This window comes from Sciurus vulgaris (assembly GCF_902686455.1).
Source record: "Sciurus vulgaris genome assembly, chromosome: 19".
Lineage (NCBI taxonomy): Eukaryota > Metazoa > Chordata > Mammalia > Rodentia > Sciuridae > Sciurus > Sciurus vulgaris.
Genome location: NC_136480.1, coordinates 397,023 through 414,986, shown reverse-complemented (window position 1 = coordinate 414,986; position 17,964 = coordinate 397,023). Strand labels below are relative to the sequence as shown.

The 17,964-nt window shown below is 53.7% G+C and overlaps 1 protein-coding gene across 2 annotated transcripts; it reads left to right on the top strand.

Moving 5' to 3' along the window:
• Window positions 1-944: 944 nt before the first annotated feature.
• RAB43 (RAB43, member RAS oncogene family) lies at window positions 945-17,410 on the top strand (the record flags this gene model as incomplete). 2 transcript variants are annotated; one of them, XM_079122147.1, is made up of 3 exons in its annotated part: window positions 945-1,372; window positions 14,882-15,059; window positions 17,160-17,410. In XM_079122147.1, the coding sequence occupies exons 1-3, from the start codon at window positions 1,175-1,177 to the stop codon at window positions 17,408-17,410; spliced, it is 627 nt and encodes a 208-aa protein (XP_078978273.1). In that variant the 5' UTR covers window positions 945-1,174. The 2 variants fall into 2 exon arrangements, with proteins under 2 accessions (XP_078978273.1, XP_078978272.1); XM_079122146.1 differs by having other exon boundaries at window positions 953-1,372; window positions 14,876-15,059.
• Between the last annotated feature and the right edge of the window lie 554 nt (window positions 17,411-17,964).

Sequence of the window (17,964 nt, the reverse complement as noted above, 5' to 3'; positions counted from 1 at the left end):
CCGCGGCCAGGAAGGCTGCAGGGACGGGTCCGGGGACGCGGGTCCCCTGGAACTCGCTCCGTGGGCTCCTCAGCGCCTCCCACCGCGGGCTGGGAAGCCCTGTGGCCGGTTCCCACTTGATCCAGGTTAAGTTTCTTGCAGATGTTTGGGCCTCAGTTCTCTTGAGAATCCCTGGACCCCAGGCCAGCAGACTACCCTTCTCCAATGTGGGGAAATGCATTGTCCCCTGTCAGGAAGGCCGTCTACCTGCTCCCCAGGGGCCCATAATGGACAAGGCCATGCTGGGCTCCAGGGCTGGGTGAACAGGCCCCCAGGCTGCAGGTCCGAGACCCCGCTCTGCCTGGAGCCTGCTCCCGCCCAGCAGGCTGGTCAGGCCGGGGGAGCGGGAGGTGGGGGGCGAGGCAGTGGGCCTGGGTCCCCGCTGAACGGAACGACAACGGGGCCTTGCTTTCGGGGAGAGTAAATCGGCGGAGGGGGCGCGACGGGGCGATGGGGAGAGGGCGGGGCGGTGCAGAGGGCACCCTGGGGCTGGGGGCGAGGCCGAGAGCAGAGTGAGGGCGGGGTCTGCTTGGGGGCGGGACTAGGAGCGGTTACGGGGAGGGGCGGGCGGACTTCCGGGATGCCGTCCCGAGGGCCGGGTCCGATTGGGGCGGAGTCGGGGTGCTGTGGGCGGGGTCAGGCGGGTGCCAAGGGCGGAGTCGGCGTCCCGGCGCGGGGTGGTGCGGAGGGAAAGAGTGGGTGCTGGGGGCGGAGTCGGGATGCTGGGGGCGGGATCAGGCCGGCGCCGTGGGCGGAGTCAGGGCGCTGGGGGCGGGGCGGGGCGGTCCTGAGGGCAGGAGTGGGGCTGGGGGCGGAGTCGGGGCGGGGCCGTGGAGCAGGAAGGGGCGTGGCCTGGGCGGGCCCGAGAGGCGGGCTCGCCGAGCGCTGAGCTGAGGGCGGCCGCGAGCCGGCGGAGGGCCGGGCTAGGCGAGTCCGGGGCGGCGCCGAAGCCTCGGGACTCCGGGGCGGGGCCGAGGCCGGCGGTCGGCGGCGCCGCTCGTTCAGGTGTTGCGGCGGCTCCACGTCGCCAAGCGGCCGGCGGGGCTGGGGCGCGCGAGCTCGGGGCGCGTCTCCTCGCGTGAGCCCGGGCGGGCCCCAGCGTCCCGCGCGCCGGCCCTCGGGCTCCGGCGAGGCCATGGCGGGGCCGGGCCCCGGGGACCCCGACGAGCAGTACGATTTCCTGTTCAAGCTGGTGCTGGTGGGCGACGCGAGCGTGGGCAAGACGTGCGTGGTGCAGCGCTTCAAGACCGGCGCCTTCTCGGAGCGCCAGGGCAGCACCATCGGCGTCGACTTCACCATGAAGACGCTGGAGATCCAGGGCAAGCGGGTCAAGGTGGGAGGCCGCGGCCGGGCGCGGGGCCCCGGCTCCCGGCAGCCCCTCCAGCCTCGGCCGGAGCAGGCCCGGCCCGGGGTCTGCGGGGTCAGGTGCAGAGGGCAGCTCGGCGGCCGGGGCTGTGCGGGGGCCCGCAGCCCGCGGGGACCCCGGAGTCGGGGGCCAGGCCCTCCCGCCGGGCAGCGGGCACCTGACCAGGTCAGCGGCACCCGCCGCCGTGCCTCGCCGCGATCGGGAGGTGGAGGCTTCCGGGACCCCGAGGCCACAGGTCTGGGCGCCAGGGTCCCCGGCCTGGCCACGCCTCCGCGCGGGCCCCCTCCCCCGCTGGACGGCGGCAGGAACCGGAAGGGGCAGAGGGCCGAGCCCAGGCGGCGGCCCCGGGAGCGGCGGCGGGACCAGGGCTTGGTGCGTGACCTCGGTGATGTCGGTCCTCCGCCCGCGCGGAGCGGGAGCCCCGTTACCCCGCTCCCGAAGGCACGCGGTCACTTTCCTGCGCGTCCAGTGGGAACCTTGTGCCGCCTTTAAAATCTCAAGTTCACAGATCTTTTTTTGGCGGGGGTGGGGGAGCAGGTCCGGGGATGGAACCCAGGGCGCAAACCTCGGAGCCCCATCCCCGGCCCTTTTTATATTATGTTGAGAGACAGGGTCTCACCGAGGTGCTTAGGGCCTCGCTTAATTGCTGAGGCTGGCCTCCACCTTGCCATCCTCCTGCCTCAGCCTCCGGAGTGGCTGGGATTATAGGCGTGTGCCACCCACGCCCTGCAAGTTCATATGCTCTTTAGGACAACTCTCCAGACCACAGGGCGGGGGGCTGTTTTCAGGAAGTGGATGAGCGCCCCTCGACCCCCATTTCTCTGTGGTTCTGCCCCTCTGGGTGCTCTAGCTTGCTCGTTGTTGTCCTTGGCCAGGATACGTAGCTCTTTGTCTTTTTGTTTCTGTAAAATTGGGATAATTTCTGGGTGTTGCCTTGGAGAAAAAGTGAAGTCAACCGTCTATATGACCTCAGTGCCTCCAGACTAGATGTGGCTGGGGAAGCAGAAACCCCTGCCTGCGTGGTTTCTTTATAGTCTCCTGGGTTTCAGTGTATTTTGGTCTCCATGGAGTGGCAGGGACAAAGTGCAGGCAGGCACCTTTGAGTCATTCGGGACCACCCCTTTCGGAGCAGGTGGCCCCAGGAAGGACCACCATGGGTGGGCTCCGTTGGTGACTGAGTTTGTGCCCTGTGACAATGCCAGCAGGCAGACTGAAGGTGCACTGTGCAAATCTAGTCACAAAGAGCAGCCCTGCGCTGGCGGTGGTCAGGGAGGGGACAATGTTCCTGTTTACCTGTGGCGATAAGAACCTGCAGGCCAGCGAAGCCCAGAGTGCACCGGGGCAGATGGTATGGTGCAGTTTCACCCTTTGCCCTCCTTCCACTCATCTTCAGACTGTCCTTCAGAGGCAGGACTGGGAACAGCGGTTTCATAGGTGTGGTGACATCTCTCAAAAGTATAGCGGTTGCTTTCTTCAGGGACTGTTACGAGCCAGCTGTTTTACAGGTGTGTTTTGTTTTCGTACTGGGGATTGAACCCAGGGTTGCTTAACCACTGAGCCCCAGCCCCAGCCCCAGCCCCTCTTATATTTTATTAGAGACAGGGTCTTGCTAAGTGGCTGAGGCTGGCCTCCACCTTTCGATCCTCCTGCCTCAGCCTCCCAAGCAGTTATAGGTGATGTTGTGCTACCGGCGGGCATTGTTAGTTTTGCAGTGCCGGGGAGGGAACTCTTCTGCATGCTAATCACTCTGCCACTGAACTCTGCCCCCAACCAGCTCACCTGGGACAGCCTTGCCTTTGGGCACACAGTGACAGAGTGGGAATGTTCTTCCCAGTTTTTCTGCCTTCAGAACATTCGGATCTTTCCCTAGGGCACACTGCTTCTTAGAGTCTGCCTGTTGGAGTGGGGAAGCCTTTGAGAATGACTTATCTCTTTATTTTGCAGTCAGGGAAATCTGAAACCCAGCCCAGCAGCCCCCGCCCCCCCCCCAGGCTACAAATTAAAACTGAGCAGTTAGAACTTGAGGGAACATTCTCTGTCAAGTCAGGAGTCCTGGGGTCTACTGACTCAGCAGGAGGAAATCATTTTTCTTCTTCCAGTCTGTTTCCTAATCTGGAAAGTACACTAGGTGTCCTCTAGTGATGTGATTTTATTTATTATTATTTTTTTATTTTTAAAATTTTGGTACCAGGGGTGCTTAACCACTGAGCCACCTCCCCAGCCCTTTATTACGTTATTTAGAGACAGGGTCTCACATGAGGGCCTAGTTAAGTTGCTGAGGCTGGCCTCAAATTTGGAATCCTCCAGCCTCAGCCTCCTGAGCTGCTGGGATGACAGGTGTGTGCCACTGGGCCCTGCCCAGACCCTTTTTTCCTGTTGTTCTGTTCGATCTGCTTAAAGCACTTACCAGGACTTGAAATGACCTGTTTTATTTGTCTCCTGAGGAGATAAGTTTCTTAAAGTCACAGGAATCCGGATGGCCAGAGACAGACGTAGTGTTCAGTGCATGCCTGTTCATGTGTCCTTATTGATTAAAGGGGAAACCGAGATATTAGGGAAGTGACTGGCGTCCCCAAGGTCTCTTACCAGTCCATGGCAAAGTCAGGATTTGAACTCAGGGTGTGGCTGGGTCCATTTTGTTTTCTTGGTTACTCTTCTGATTCCTCTGAGATTTTTGGTTGGTTTGGACACTGGAGATTGAACCTAGGGGCGTTTTTACCACCAAGCTACTTAGCCCTTTAAAAAATTTTTCTTTTTCTTTTTCTTTTGAAATAGGGTCTCTCTAAGTTGCTGAGGCCAGCCTCCAACTTGCAATCCTCCTGTGTTAGCCTCTGGAGTTGCTGGGATTACAGGTGTGCACCACTACAGACCCAGGTCCCTCTGAGTTTGTAAGGATGACCCTGAGGGGTTTTTTTGTATCAGGGGTGCTTAACCCCTGAGCCACACCCCCCAGCCCTTTTTATTTATTTATTTTTTATTTAGAGACAGGGTCTCACTAAGCTACTTAGGGCCTCACTAAGTTTCTAAGACTGGCCTCCAACTTAACGATCCTCCTGCCTCAGCCTCCCAAGATGGCTGGAATTATAGGCGCGTGCCACCACGCCCATCTTGAGATTCTTGAAAGTTAAATTAATACAGTCAAAATGCAGTTGTGACCATTGGATTTACAGAGAGAAGTAGATGTGTTTTTTTTTCTTTGTTTATTTTATTTTTTGATCAAGTTTTTCATCGTCAGGATTGATACAAAGAATCAGGATATTTATCAATTAATCAGAACATTGAAGCCCCAGACAGCTCATATAAGCCTGCCCTGCAAGATTGTACCCATGTCATCGTTTCTTATACCCTCATGGATTCCTTTAGCTCTTGCTCCCAGGATTGGAAATTAAATTGGAGAACTGGGCACATGCCTCTAATCCCAGCAGCTCAGGAGGCTGAGGCAGGAGGATCGTGAGGTGGAGGCCAGCCTCAGCCACTTAGTGAGGCCCTGAGCAACTCAGCGAGACCCTGTCTCTACATAAAGTATAAAAAGGGCTGGGGAGGTGGCTCAGTGGTTAGGTACCCCTGGATTCAATCCCTGGGACCAAAAAGAAAAGAAAGGAAGTGAATTGGAGCTCAGCGTGGAGCGGCTGCTTTTGAGACCCTGGGTTCATCCGTAGGATGCCTTCCTCCCATAAACAAGAGGAAAAAAGAAAAGAGAAATTGAATCTGAGAGCTGCGGGTCTTTCCAATTACTGTAGAGTCTCAAAATAGCACCGAATCAGGAGTGTGAGACCTGGCCCTTGCCGCCCTCCCCACCACCACGCTGGGCAATCTGACTTCCTTCTTGGAGTCTCAGGCTTCCTCATCCATGAAATGGGACCAATGACTGATCTGTCTGCTTCTGATTGTTGTTGACACGCTTAAGAGTTTTTCACTGACTTCTTTTTGAAGAGCTAATTCCCTCACATAGTTCAAATTCCCAAATTTCCAGGACTTCAAAGGATACACAGAAAAGCCAGGCGTGCTGGGGCATGCGCCAGCCCAGCAACTTGGGAGGCTGAGGCAGGAGGATCACAAAGTGGAGGCCAGCCTCAGAAATTTAGCGAGACCCTGTCTCAAAATAAAAAAGGGGCTGACCACGCTGCTCAGTGGTGAAGCACCCCTGGGCTCAATACCTGTCCAAAAAAATAAATAAAAACAGGAGTCCTCTAAACAGAAGCATTTGGAGTTCATCCTGAAAATGGTATTGTGAATTAACCCAAAACGTGCATCGTGTGAACCGATCTGAGGTTTATTTTATTATTGCTGCCGTTACCCTCTCCTCCCTAGATGACACAGGATCTGAGTTTGCCTTTCCCTTCCCCACCAGCTCTGTCCCCCAGGAAATCTCAGCCGGTTCTAAATCCTTCCAGCGTTCTGATGACTCCACTCACCCTTATCTGGGCCAGTACAAAGGCCTGTTATGTAAACTGGGTTTTGCAGATCACTGGACACAGGGGCCCCAAGAGCAGAGCAGAGGTTGGCCCTGTTCAAATGGCACTCCTTTATTCAGTTCTCTGCCAGGCTCTCTTGGGGACTTGCCAGATCTCTTCTTCATGGAGGTAAAGTCTGTGCCCTTGGACCTGGGTCTGCAGATTTCAGGACCTTTGGCCTTCGTGCTTAAGCTGCCCTCAAGTCCACGAGTCACCTTTGTTTTTCTCGCTTTCAAAAGAAAGAGCAGTTAGCCAGGTGTGGTGGCGCGTGCCTGTCATCTCAGCAGCTGGGGAGGCTGAGGTGGGAGGATCGCAAGTTGGAGGCCAGCCTCTTCACCGGGGCGAGGCTGTAAGCAGCTTAGTGAGACCCTGTCTCTAAATAAAAAATAAAAAGACTTGGGATGTGGCTCAGGAGTGCCCTGGGGCCACCCCCCAGGAGCCAGAAAAAATAAATTGATTAATTAAAAATGAAAAAAAAAATTTATTGACATATAATCCACATGCCATAAAATTACTCGGTCAGGTGTAGGATTGAGTGATTTGTTTCTTCGTTTGTTTACTCACAGAAGTGTGTGAGCATCACCACAGTCAATTTTAGGGTATTGTTTTCCTTCCAAAAGAAAACAGGCTTTTCCCTGTCACTTCCAAATGCTCCTCCTGCGCCCGGCAACCACTGATCTATTTTCTGTCGCTACAGATTTGCTTATTCTAGACTTTACTCATAAATAGAACCGCAGTAGTGTGGTCTTCTGTGGCTTTTCTCTGAGGAGAATGTTTTCAGGGTCCAAGTTACTTTCTATGTCCTTCCTTGCCTCTTCCCCCCAGTATTTAGCACTCCTCTGAATCATGTCGTCTTTTTTTGTAGGGTACCAGGGATGGAACCTAGGGGCTTAACCACTGAGCCACACCCCCAGCCCTTTTTATATTTTATGGAGAGACAGGATCTCACTGAGTTGCTTGGGGCCTGGCTGAGTGGCTGAGGCTGGCCTCCAACTTGTGATCCTCCTGCCTCAGCCTCCACGGCCACTAGAATTAAAGGCATGTGTCATTGGCCGGCTTGGATCATAATATCTTATTTGCTATTTTTGTTTCCTTCCCTTCCCACCGCCCTGGGCTTGCAGGGGAGAATATCAGCTCCCCTGATTTCCACTTTACCTAGTAGTTGTTGAATGAATGAATGAAGCATTCCTTCATTATTTAGTGACTGAATCTCTCCACTTAAACAAAGAACCTCTTCACTTGACTTTTGTTGGTTTGATTAGTTCTTGTCCCTGTTGCCGTCTGTTCATTTGGAAATACATGCTATTTCTACTCACCTTGTTAAATTTTGAACGTGTGTTTCAATTTATTAGTCTAGAATTAAGGTTTCTTTCTTTCACCTAAACAGGAATTTTGCACATTTCCTTAATCTTTTTCTTTCTCTTTTGTGGTTCGGGGAATTGAACCCAGGGACATGCTAGCACTAAGCTGCATACCCAGCTTTTTTTGCATGCTTAAGTCAGGGTCTCACTAAGTTGTAGAGGCTGGTCTCAAATTTGTGATCCTCCTGACTCAGCCTCCCAAGTCTCTGGGATTATTAGGCATCGGCCACCCAACCTGACTTTTTTCTTTTTGTAAAAGATCTCAGCCAGGTGTGGTAGGGCACACCGGTAATCTCATCTACTTGGAAGGCTGAGGCAGGAGGAGCGAAGATTCAAGGCCAACTTGGGCAAATTAGTGAGACGCTGTCTCAACTACCTCAGCCTTCCTAGTAGCTGAACTATGTGTGTGTGACCACTTTTTCTTAAATGACACTGATGTTTTTAAACAGTCTCCTTCAGATATGGTCTCCTGATGTCTTCTTTGTTTTTCCCTTTATCCCTGATATCTACCATAAGATGGTGGTGTAGAGGCTCAGTGAGCCTCTGGCTGGACGGTTCTGGTCAGAACATGGCCCAGGGTCATGCCCACCCTGGGGCACTCACCCACTGAGCCACATCCCCAGCCCTATTGTGTATTTTATTTAGAGACAGGGTCTCTCTGAGGTGCTTAGTGGCTCAGGAGGCTGAGGCAGGAGGATTGCAAGGTGGAGGCCAGCCTCAGCAACTCAGCGATACCCTGTCTCTCAATTAAATATAAAAAGGGCTGGGGATGTGGGCTCTATGGGTAAGCACCCCTGGGTTCCATCCCTGGGACCAAAGAAGAAAGAGAGAAAAGGTAAATCAGAGGCAGTCCCTGTTCTTGGGGGCCTCACCTCTGGATGGGGAAGCAGATGTGTAAACAAGAACCTGCCCTGTGATACTATTAGTGCCGTTGCTGTGGTGACTGGGATTTCTGAGCCAAGCATCAGACCACGTGGCCTGACAAGTTCACTTAGGTTTATTGTGGTGACAGCAGGACAGAATGTTGACAGTGTGGCCTGTTCCTACAAAGCGAGGCCCCCCAGTTGCCATGGCTGTCGTGGAGATGCATGCCCCGTGCTGGGGGGACCCAGCGGAGGCAGCAGTCCAGGCTGCCCAGGGCCGCAGAAATGTGTGGGTTTGGTGAGGGCTTGAAAGATGGCTGAGTTGCTGGTAAAGAAGAGAGAAGGGCTTTTGGGACCATGGCTGTGTACACAGAAAGCTCTAGAGAGCTCTGTGAGAGCTGGCTTGTAATTTCAGCAGCTCAGGAGGCTGAGGCAGGAGGATCGCAAGGTGGAGGCCAGCCTCAGCCACTTAGCGAGGCCCTAAGCAACTCAGTGAGACCCTGTCTCTAAATCAGATATAAAAAGGGCTGGGGATGTGGCTCGATGGTTGAGCAGGAGAAGGTTTGGGATTTAGGCAATTACTCCAGAGGCCGGGAGGGCCAAGGAAGTCAGCCTGCTGCTTTTGCGCATGGAAGCCTTTTCTGAGTGGCATGGTCGCCTCGAGGAGCTTACTGCTCCTTCCTGTTCATTTGGTTCCTTCTGGGCTCCTGGTCCCAGAGAGCCTGTCAGTGTGGCGTTTGGTTGGCAGTAAGGAAGCGGCCGTAGAGGAAGCACCTCAGTAAGTGGATGATCTTAGCGTCCTGTGAAGGAAGAAGGGAGTGCTGGAAGCTGGCAGCCTTTCTGAGCCCCTGAGGCAGAATCTGTGGGCCACCTGCTGGGGTCTTCCCCAACTTCCAGACTGCTGCTCTGAAGCTCGCTCTGCTTGTCCTGTCTCATAGGCTCTGCCCACCTGCCTGGCTGCCCACGTGGTGGCGGCTGGTGGCGCTGACCAGCCTCTGCGGCTTCTTTGCCAACCTGCAGCTCAGTTTTGGAGAGCCAGAGGGCACAGCCGGCGACAGCAGGGAGGCTGGCCGGAGGAGGGGCCCACACACCCCAGCGTCTGGTTGTTCCTAGCCACATCCCAAGACGCGATGAAAAATAGCTCGGGAGCTTGTATGTGGGACAGTCTGACCATTTTAGCATTTGTCCTGAGAACTCGCTCGTCAAGGTCCTTTGCTTGTTTAAAGAAGCAGGCACCTCGACACTACCTGCGTCCTCACTCAGGAGAAAGGCTCAGAGAAGCGCCCCTTGTCTTTCTGTCGGGAGGGGCTGGGCTGCTGGGAGGTCTTGACCCTGAACTTGAAAGGTGGGCTTCAGCTCTCACGCCCGATTCCCAAGAGGGCTCGTGGGAAGCCGCTCCAGCCTGGAATCCCTGGAAGGCGGCCTCCTGTCCTGCCCATGGCCCGGCCTCCCTCCTGGGACCCGCTTCCCCCAGATTCCTCCTCAGACGAGTGCCACTTCTGTGCCACCCAGTGTCCTAGTTACATGGTGGCAAGAGAGGAGGAAGGTGGGTCCCTGCTCTCAAGAACGCATTCTCAATGCTGGGGAACAGATTGACAAGGCTGGAGTCACACCCTGACAGCCCTGGGCCGATTCCCACGCTGAAGCCCATTTTGATGATTCTACAGAACTAATGGAACATTGGGCAGGGTGCACACGTCTGTCATCCCAGGGGCTCCGGAGGCTGAGGCAGGAGGATCGCAAGGCAGAGGCCAGCCTCAGCCACTTGGCGAGGCCCTCCGCAATTGAGGGAGACCCTGTCTCTAAATAAAAATTTAAAAGGGCTCAGTGGTCAAGTGTCCTGAGTTCAGTCGCCAGTGCTGGAGACACCAGTTTACAGACTGTGTTTGATGAGGGTCTTTTTTTAGGGGGTGGGGAGACCATGGATTCAACCAGGGGTGCCTAACCACTGAGCAACATCCCCAGCCCTTTTTAAGTTTTATTTAGAGACAGGGTCTCACTGAGTTGCTTAGCACTTCACTAAGTGGCTGAGGCTGGCCTCCAACTTGTGATCCTCCTACCTCAGCCTCCAGAGCCGCTGAGATAACAGGCGTGCGCCAATGTGCCCGGCCCTGGCAGATGTTTTTAGTAGCAGTTCAATGCTGATGGTGTACGCTGAGCAGTGAACACCTCTGTTAGCCTTAACAGTGTGCAGAGTACCCTATGGGCAGCTCCCAGGAACTTGGCAAGCCTGGAGTCCGGAGCTTACCAAGGACTGTTGGGACAGAAACAGCGCCTGTTCCCGCAACCCGTACCTCCATTGAGCACCCTCCATGTGCCAGGCACTGACCTAGGTGCTGAGCAGAGAGCAGAGACCACAGAGGCACAGGCCCTACCCTCACGGAACTCAGGAAGGGAGGCAGGAAAGAGATAAAAGCTAAAAGGGGTGTGTGTGTGTGTGTGTGTGTGAAGCACTATGCTTTGGTGCACGCCTGGGATCCCAGTGGCTTAGGAGGCCAAGAAAGGAGGATTGAATGAAAATGGGGCATGATAAATGCATTCAGTTTACAATACTTATGGAGCCAGTGAAATCGGGAGACTAGTGTTTTTAACATACAAAAAATATATGCAATAATATTCAAAAATAAAATGGGCAACTGGGCAGGGTGGCACACTGTCATCCCAGTGACTTGGGAGGCTGAGGTAGGAGGATCACAAGTTGGAGGCCAGCCTCAGCCAGTTAGTGAGACCCTAAGCAACTTAGCGAGACCCTGTCTCTAAATAAAAAATAAAAAGGGCTGGGATGTGGCTCAGTGGGTAAGCACCCCTGGGTTCAGTCCCTGGTACAAAAAATAAAAAAGATTGGCTCCTCATCATGCAGTCCTCTGCCCAAATACCACCTTCCCTGACCATCCAAGGCCAAGTAGGATGGCCTTTACTTTCTTCAGCATGTTTGTTATCACCTTCCAGAAGTTTCTATCTGCATTCTTGTCTGCCTCCCCTTGCTAAAATGGGTGCTGTTTCCACTTCATTCCCTGCCTTAGTGGTTCTAACCCCTGAGCCACATCCCCAGCCCTTTTTATATTTTATTTAGAGGCAGTTTCTCACTGAGTTGCTTAGGGCCTCACGAAGTGGCTGAGGCTGGCCTCCAACTTGCGATCCTCCTGCCTCAGCCTCCCAAGCTGTTGGGGTGACAGGCGTGCACCACTGTGCCTGGCTAGTTTTTAATATTCTTGAATATATTTTTTCTATGTGAAACACACTGGCCTCCAAAGTACACTGGTTCCATAAATATTGTAAAGCGAATGGCTTTATCAGGCCCCTTTTCCATGCCGGCTCTGAGCATGCCGATTCTATTAGTTGACCCTAATGGTTCCTTTATTGACAGATGAAAAACTGAATTAAGTTATAGCCCTGAGACACAGGCCTGTGACAGAACGGGGTCATCGTTCCGGCCCGTGGGCTCCAGAGCACCCACACTGCCCGTTTTCCAGTCACTTGCAGGGGGCAGTTAGGTTGAGAACCTGCCTGGTCCTGGGAAGGACCTGCTTTCCCGAAATATCTCCTCCATCACTGCCCACGGAGCAGCCCAGGGTGACCCAGATTCCTCAGTCTCTAGTTATTTTTTTTGGTTTTTCATTTCCCTTTTATCTTGCCTTATTATTCTGTTTTCTTTCTACATTATTTGTACATATATGCATTTTTAAAATCGTGGTTGTGCCTCCTGAGGTGTGCATTGTACCATGTGTTTGTGGATGCGCACTGTGGAATGATGACATCAAGATATTGCGGGTACAGACCATCCTGTACATCTGTCACTTCTTTGCGTTGGAAGCTGCTGCTTTAAAATATTCAGTTGAAGTCAAGTGCGGTGGCACACGCCTGTTATCCCAGAGGCTCTGGAGGCTGAGACAGGAGGATTGGAGGTTGGAGGCCAGCCTCAGCCACTTAGGCCCTAAGCAACTCAGCGAGACCCTGTCTCTAAATAAAATATAAAAGAGGGCTGGGATGTGGCTCAGTAGTTAAGCAGCCCTGGGTTCAGTCCCCAGTACCAAAAGAAAAAGAGAGAGAGAGAGAAATGTGATTTGCTCAGAACTCCTAAGTGGCTTTCGACTCACCCACTGAGCATATAAGCCAGAGTTCTTCCTTGAGGGTCTCCAAGATCCATTCCCTTTGCTGTTTCTCTTTCATTCTGTTGCTCTCCTTCTCTTTGCTCCAAACACAATTCTTTTTGCTTTCTTTGAATGTTCCAGTCACATCTCAGGAGGTGTATCAGTCCATTTCCTGTTGCTATAACAAAGTACCCGCGGCTCGGTAGTTCATGAAGAAAAGAGGTTTTTGTGCCTTGTACTCTTCTGTGCCCAGAAGCATGGCACCAGCACCCGCTCAGCTTGACGCCCCTGGCTACCTCACATCATGCCCGAAGGCCCCAGGTGGAGAATGCTGGTGAAGGGCGGGAGCTCCCGATGGACAGGAAGCTGGAGCTGAGGACGACTCCACTCACCCTGACGCCAGTCCACTCTCGCGGGAACTGGCTTCGTTCCCCGGAGAAGGACATTCGTCGCTCCCAGGCTACACCCCCACTCACCCCTCAGTGCCCCAGCTGTACAAGCTCCCCTGCCACCCGACCCCGCTGAGGGCCAGACTCCTGCCACACGGACCCTCCACGGGCTCCAAGCCACTACAGAGCCTTGGGACTTCTTTCCAGAATGTTCTCCCAGCTTCCTCTCTTTCTTCAGTAGTCACGACAGTGTGGCTGTTCTCTCTCAAATTGTTGAGTGCCAGGGATCGAACCTGGGGTGCTTTACCCCTGAGCCACATCCCCAGCCCTTTCTGTTTCTTCCTTTGAGATTGTCCAGGCTCACCTTGAACTTGGGATCCCCCTGCCTCAGCCTCCAGAGTAGTCCGGAAGTAGCGACCTCTTTTGAGAAGACGAGGGTCTCACTATGCTGGCCAGGCTGGCCTCAAACTCCTGGGCTCAAGTGATCCTCCTGCCTCAGCCTCTTGAGTACCTAGGCCTATACGGTCCCTTCCAGCTATTTTTAAAACTTATTTTTAAATTAATTAATTAATTAATAAATTTTGGTACTGGGGATTGAACCCAAGGACACTTAATCACTGAGCTGCATTAAATCCTCAGCCTTTTTTTTTTTTCTCCCCTTTGGAGACAGGGTCTCGCTGAGTCGCTTAGGGCCTCTGTAAGTTGCGGAGGCTGGCCTCCAACTCACCATCCTCCTGCCTCAGCCTCCTGAGCTGCTGGGTTTATAAGCATGTGCCACCGTGGCTGACTGTTTTAATTTTTTGTCATTAGAATAATATTCTGTAAGAGTTGAAATCCCTTGAGACTTACTGAATGGGCTCCATTGTGAGATTTGTCTTGGTGAACATTTCATGTTCACTTGAAAAGAAAATGAGCTTTTCTGCAGTGTTGGGTGTTATGTTCTAGAAATGGCAATCGTGGGTCAATAGTGTTGCTTAGACCTTCTTTATCCATGTTGATATTTTTTGTCTGTTTGTTCTCTCAGGTTTTGTTTTTGCAAGTTATTGTCTTTGCCCTTCTTAGCTGGCCGTGACAGCAGGGTGCACTCTGACACGTCACACACGCATGGGGTGCAACTCCCCATCCTTGTGGTGGGACAGGACGTGGAGTTTCCCTGGTCGTGTGTCCATGTGTGAACAGGAGAGTTCTGTGCCCTTCATTCCACTGTCTTTCCCATGCCCATCCCTCTCCCTTCCCCTCATCCCCTTTGTCACATCAAGTGAACTTCCATTCTCCTCCCGCTTGTTGTGAGTCAGCATCTGCACATCAGGGAGAACATTCAGCCTTTGGTTTCTGGGATCAGCTTATTTCCCTTAGCATGATCTTCTCCAGTTCCATCCATTTACCAGCAAATGCCATCATTTCATTCTTCTTTATGACTGAGTAATATTCCATTGTGTATATTCCACATTTTCTTGATCCATTCATATCGTTGAAGGGCACCACCTCATTCTGTCAGTTTTTGAGAAAGGGATGTTAAAATCTCCAACTACACTTGTTTACTTTTTTCTCCCTTTATTTGTATAATGCTTTACATCAAGAAATTTAAAACTCTGTTATTAAGGTGTTCAGTATCCTTGTCTTTCTGACAAACCTCCCCTTTCACGCATTATTTTTGTTTGTTTGAGATGGGGGGGCATGCTTTATTGCCCAGGCTGGACTCTGGCTTATGGGTTAAAGTGATCCTCCTGCCTCAGCCTCCCTGGTGGTGGGCACTATGGGTAGGCACCACCACACCCACTCCATTATTAAATGTCTTTTTCTCGTCATTCTTTGCTTGACTCTCTACTTGGTCTGACATCAGTTTATCATTCATACACTTTCTCATGCATACCTTTATTTAGATATCAAAATGTATGTGTTAAATTCATTTACTTTCTACCTATTTGTATCTTTAAAGTATATCTTGGTGGATGTGTATATCTGGGTCTTGCCTTTTTCAATCTGATAATCTGGCTTTTAATTAGAGTGTTTCGTGAAGTCACGTTTGTTTGCTACCAGGAATTGAACCCAGGGGGCTTAACCCCTAAGCCACCTCCCCAGCCCCTTTTATATTTTATTTAGAGACAGGGCCTCGCTAAGTAGCTGAGGCTGGCCTCCAACTTGCCATCCTCCTGCCTCAGCCTCCCGAGCTGCTGGGATGACAGAATGTGCCACTTTCTAAGGACTCAGAAGGCTTGTCCTGTGGCTCTGCTCCTCTGGGCATGGGTCCGTGGGCTCACCCTCCCTGTCCCTTCTCCTCAAGTTCACCTGGAGGCCCCTTCTTTCTCCAGCTGCAGATCTGGGACACAGCTGGCCAGGAGCGGTTCCGCACCATCACCCAGAGTTACTACCGCAGTGCCAACGGGGCCATCCTTGCCTACGACATCACCAAGAGGAGCTCCTTCCTGTCTGTCCCTCACTGGATCGAGGACGTGAGGAAGTACGCAGGCTCCAACATCGTGCAACTGCTCATCGGTGAGAGGGGGCTGGGGCGGGGCGTGGGGCCTTGGGACCACACGTTCTGCCTGTCCCCACCCCCTTTTCTTTGTACCAGGGATGGTGCCCAGAGTCGCTTACCCACAGAGCCACACCCCAGCCCTGTTTATATTTTATTTAGAGACAGGGTCTCGCTGAGTTGCTGAGGCTGGCCTCCACCTTGCGATCCTCCTGCTTCGGCCTCCCAGTTGCTGGTATCACAGGTGTGCATGACCGTGCCCGGCTTCTTTCCCCTTTCCAAGTACAGGGTAAACCTGAGCCGAGAGAGCGGAGTTTGGCCAGGCAGGAAGAGCCGGAGTTTGAACCATGAGTGTGCACATTTTTTTTTTTTTGAGGTGCTAGGAACTGAAGCCAGGGCCTCGGTTCTACCACTGAGCCGCACCCCCACCCCTTTTATTTATTTTTTTCTTTTGAGACAGAGTCTTACTAAGCTGTCCAGGCTGGCCTGGAACGTGGGATCCTTCTGATTGCTGTGTGCACCCCCAAGCCGGGCTCTGAGCTTGCAGATCGCGATGGCCCTAATCGCGTACGCAGTCAGATTCAAAATAGGAATCAGAGGCGGGAAGAAGGGGAGCTGATATGCGCTTTGGGGTTCCCAGGTGTCTTTGTTTTCTGTTGTTAATAACAAAATGCCACAGAGCACATATGTTGTAAAGAGAGAGGGTTTAGCCGGGCGTGGTGGCACACACCTTTATAATCCCAGAAGCTCAGGAGGCTGAGGCAGGAGGATCACAAGGTGGAGGCCAGCCTCAGCCCTGAGTGAGGCCCTGAGCCACTCAGTGAGACCCTGTCTCTAAATAAAATATAAAAAGGGCTGGGGATGCAGCTCAGTGGTTAAACACCCCTGGGTTCAATCCCTGGGACCAAAAAATAGAGAGAGAGGAGGGTTGCGTTGGCACATGGTTCTGGAGGTGCGGGACCCACATGCTCTCTCTGCAGAGGGCCCTGTTGCTGGCAGAGTCCCATCACATGGCTGGAGACAGGGAGCATGTGGCTGTGTCTCGTCTTCCTTCTCTGGTCTCACAAATCAGAATTCCATCACGGGGGCTCCTCCCTGATCACCTCATCCGATCCTGATGGCCGCACCCTCTAAACACCATCTTCGAATTGTTTCTGCCCTGTCAGTCCCTCACCGGGGATGATAAACTGCACCCTGAGTTTCTGCAAGGACAGACCATAGTCAAGTCCTAGTCCCCGTCAGGCCTAGTGTCAATGCCTCTAATCCCAGTGACTCAAGAGGCTGAGGCAAGAGGATCACAAAATGGAGGCCAGCCTCAGCATTTTCACAAGACCCTGCATCAGAACAACTAAAAAAGGGCCAGCTCAGCTTTAAAGCTGCCTGAATTTCATCTCTGTCCTGTAATTCATCAGCCAGTCCATTCAAATTTCAATCAGGCAGCCAGGTGCTGGGGCCTGGAGCCCCAGCTACTCAGGAGGCTGAGGCAGGAGGATCATTTGAGGCCACGGTGGTGAGGCCCTATCTTTAAAAAAAAAGTCAGGTCTGGGGCTGTAGCTCAGTGTCAGAGCGCTTGCCTAGTGTGTGTGAGGCACTGGGTTCGATCCTCAGCACCACATAAATATAAACAAATATAATAGAGGCTTGCTGTCCATCTACGACTGCAAAATAAATCAGAAGAAAAGAAGGTTCACAGCCTCTTAGGATGAGCGAGGCCCTAAGCAACTCAGCAAGACCCTATAGCTAGTGTCCTAGTGCCAAAAAAAAAGAGGGATTAAAATGAAAAAGGCCGTTTTAAGGAAGATAGTCACCTGTCGCAGCCAGCTTTGCCACTGCTGTGACCAAAATAGCCAGCCAGGACAAGTCAAGGAGAAGGTCACTTGGGGCTCGGGGTTTGAGGCTCAGTCTGCGGTCGGCCGACCCCTTGCCCTGGGCCCGAGGTGAGGCCGGGCCCTGGTGGGAGGTCGGGAAGCGAGTGGGTCTGGGGGAGGATGAGCGCCCTCCAGGGCCACCCAGGCCACCGCCTTGGGTCACTGGGGAGGCCCGGCTCCCACCTCACCCCTGGACACTCTGGCAGCGGTGCAGGGTCCCAGGGTCACCGTGGCCCCCGGGCTCCTTTCCAGGGAACAAGTCGGACCTCGCGGAGCTGCGGGAGGTGCCGCTGGCCGAGGCCCAGAGCCTGGCCGATCACTACGACATCCTGTGCGCCATCGAGACGTCCGCCAAGGACTCGAGCAACGTGGAGGAGGCCTTCCTGCGGGTGGCCACCGAGCTGATCGTGAGGCACGGGGGCCCCCTGATCAGCGAGAAGAGTGCCGACCACATCCAGCTGGACAGCACGGCGGTGGGCGAGGGCTGGGGCTGCGGCTGCTGACGCCCGCCTGGAGCCGCAGGAGACCCGGATCCGCCACCCGGCTTCGGCCTCGACGTCGCACAGCAGCAGGTCGCTGCTCTCCAGGGCTGTGACCATGCCCTGGACTCTTCCAGATCATTCCAGAACCTTCCAGATCATTCTGGAGCCTCCCTCTGGAACCCAGAGAGCAAGATGACCAGAGCAACGAGCCCAGCCAGGGAGGCCCCGGCTCCTCTGGACCCAGCCTCCGCGTTCACTGCCAGCTCCTCCGCCAGACACCTCCCTGGGGCCCGCTGGCTCGCCGCCTTATCAGACCTCGAGTTTTTCTGCTTTTCCATGGAGCTTGTCATTTTCAGATGGCACAAGCGTGGGGTCATGGCCTGTGGCCAGCCGGGGACTGTCTGCTGGCCGGGAGCCCGAGACTGGCCACTCAGGTTGCTGAGGAGCCGCTCTCAGAAGTCCAGTGAGCAGGAAGCCTTTGAGGAAGGCGGCCTGGAGGTCGGCGGGGGCCAGACCCAGCAGACCCAGCCGCGGCTTGCAGCCCGTGCTTCCCTGAGACCTGGGCCTCAGCAGGA